Here is a 2,586-nt window from a genome sequence, read left to right as displayed (position 1 = left end):
TGTAGGGATGAGAAAAGGGGAGAATAGGGGTGGAGATAGGGATAGAGGGGGAGTAGGGATGGGAACAGGGATGGAGATGAGGGAAACGGAGGGGAAATAGGGATGGAAATGGGGGTTGATGTTGGGGGGAATGGGGATAGGCATGGGAGGGGAATGGGAACGGAGATCAGGGATGGGAGAATAGGGATGGAAACGTGTGGGGTGTGGGGCTGGGGAGGGAGGAGAATAGGGACGGAGACGGGGATGGATAGAGGGGGGAGTAGGGATGGGTGTGGGGCAGAACGGGGATGGAGAGGACAGATGGAGGGGGAGAAGAGGCGTGGAGGATGGGGAGGAGGAGGGATGGAAAAGGGGGGGGATGGAAACGGGAAGGACCGTGCCTGCAGGTGAGGACGACGACTACACCATCTGGCTGGCGCACTCCAGCGACCCCCGCGACCCCACGGACGGCTGCATCCTGGGCTACAAGGAGGAATTCCGGCGCCTACGCAAATCCTCCGTCTGTCAGAACGGCCGCGATTACGCCGTCAGCGCGCAGCCCTCCGTCTGCCCCTGCACCCTGCACGACTTCCTCTGGTACCGCAGCCCCGCTCCCCTCAGCGCACCGCCACCCCCTGGTGCCGTCGTGTCCCTGCGCCGCCACCCCAGTGCCACCACGTCCCCGCACACCTGATCCCACGGTGCCACCGTGTTCCTGTGCGTCACCCCACGGCCGCCCCACGGCCACCCCATCCCTCCCCGCCTCATCCCAGTGCTGTCGTGTCCCTGCATGTGATCCCTGTGCCACCCCGGTGCCACCCCATCCCTGCACACCTCACCCCAGTGCCATCCCAGTGCCATCATGTCATCGTACCTGATCCCACTGCCACCTCAGTGCTGCCATGCCTGTTCCCCCCCCATCCCAGTGCCACCATGTCCCTGTGCATCATCCCAGTGCCGTCCCAGTGCTATCCCCACCTCATCCCAGTGCTGTCATGTCCCTGCCCCCCTTATCCCGGTGTCACCGCCCTGCTGCCACATCCCTGTGCATCATCCCAGTGCCACCTCATCCCTCCCCACCTCACCCCAGTGCTGCCGTGTCCCTGCATGTGATCCCAGTGCCACCCCGGTGCCACCCCATCCCTCCCCACCTCACCCCAGTGCCATCCCAGTGCCATCATGTCATCGTACCTGATCCCACCGCCACCTCAGTGCTGCCATGCCTGTTCCCCCTCCATCCCAGTGCCATCCCAGTGCCACAATGTCCCTGTGCATCGTCCCAGTGCCACCCCATCCCTGCCCACCTCACCCCAGTGCCATTGTGTCCCACCTCCATCCCAGTGCCGTGTCCCTGCACGTGATCCCAGTGCCATCATGTCCCTGTACCTCATCCCAGTTCCACCCCAGTGCTGCCACATCCCCGCCCACTTGATCCCCACTCTTGCTGGGGTCTCAGCACGGGGGGCTGAAGCTTCTCCCCCCCCGCAGCGATTTCGGCTATTACCGCCCTGAGAACCAGTCTGTGTGCGTGGAGCAGCCCGAGCTGAAGGGCCACGACTTGGAGTTCTGCCTCTACGGCCGCCGCGAGCTGCTGCGCACCAGCGGGTACATCCCCAATGCTGCACCTCCCATGGGGCACCACTGGGAGGGGGGGGGGTCAGGGAGGGGTCCTGGGGCTCACAGAGCATCTCCTCCTCCCCCCCCGTTTTGTTTTAGGTACCGCAAGATTCCCGGGGACAAATGCAGGGGAGGGGAGAACCCCAGCAGGGAGGAGACGGACATGAAGAAGAAATGCACCAGCACTCTGCTGAGCCCCGGGCAGCTGGTGGGTGTCCATCCATCCCCCCCCCAGACCCCGAGGTGGGTTTGGGGTGCTCTGACCCCATGGGTGACCACGTGCTGTCCCCACAGGCGGCGTCCCCCAGCCCCACACCTATCGTGCTGGCCGTGGTGGCCGTGCTGCTCGTTAGTGCCGTGGCTGCAGTGCTGCTCGTCAAGAAATACGTCTGCGGTGGGAGGTGGGTCCCAGCTGGGAGCTTTGTCCCTTTGGGGTCCCTGTGACTCTGTGGGTTCCTGGTGGGTTTGTGGGACCCCCATGGTTGGAGGGTCCTCATGGAACCTCTCAATGGGTTTGGGGTCCCCATGGCTTTAGGGGGTCCCCGTGGTCCCTATGACTGGGAGGGCCTTGTGGTACCCATGGGATCTTCCCATGGCAGAGGGGTCTGTATGACTTGGGGACACCCCACAGCTTTGTGGTCCCTATAGCTTTGTGGGGTTCCTCTGGCTCTATGTGATTCCCATGGCACCAGGGTCCCTATGGCTGGGGATTTCTGTGTTCCCCACGGGGTCTCTGTGACTTTTTGGGTGCCCATGGCTTTGGGTTCCCCATGGCTTTTTTGGGGGTTCCTCTGACTCGGAGATCTTCACAACGTTATGGAGTCCCCATGGGTTCCCTGTGGCTTTGTGGAGTCCCTGTGACCAGGAGGGACCCTCGTGGTTCTGTGGGGTCTCCGTAGCTTTATGGGGTCCCTGTGGTTCCCCACAGCTTTGAGATTCCCATGGCCTTATGGAGTCCTCATGGCTTCGGTGTCCCCATGGGCTGCCTGG

The 2,586-nt window shown here is 63.1% G+C and overlaps 1 protein-coding gene across 1 annotated transcript; it reads left to right on the top strand.

Annotated features, from left to right (window-relative positions):
* Positions 1–358: 358 nt before the first annotated feature.
* LOC122192592 (sortilin-like) lies at positions 359–2,578 on the top strand. Its single transcript, XM_042893189.1, has 4 exons — positions 359–576; positions 1,468–1,584; positions 1,696–1,804; positions 1,891–2,578. The coding sequence occupies exons 1-4, from the start codon at positions 359–361 to the stop codon at positions 2,038–2,040; spliced, it is 594 nt and encodes a 197-aa protein (XP_042749123.1). The 3' UTR covers positions 2,041–2,578.
* The last annotated feature ends 8 nt before the right edge of the window (positions 2,579–2,586 follow it).

This window comes from Lagopus leucura, unplaced genomic scaffold (assembly GCF_019238085.1).
Source record: "Lagopus leucura isolate 7727_CA_CO unplaced genomic scaffold, USGS_WTPT01 34095-0_obj-0_obj, whole genome shotgun sequence".
NCBI lineage: Eukaryota > Metazoa > Chordata > Aves > Galliformes > Phasianidae > Lagopus > Lagopus leucura.
Note: the sequence above shows the minus strand (reverse complement) of the source record. Positions and strands in the feature narration are given on the sequence as shown.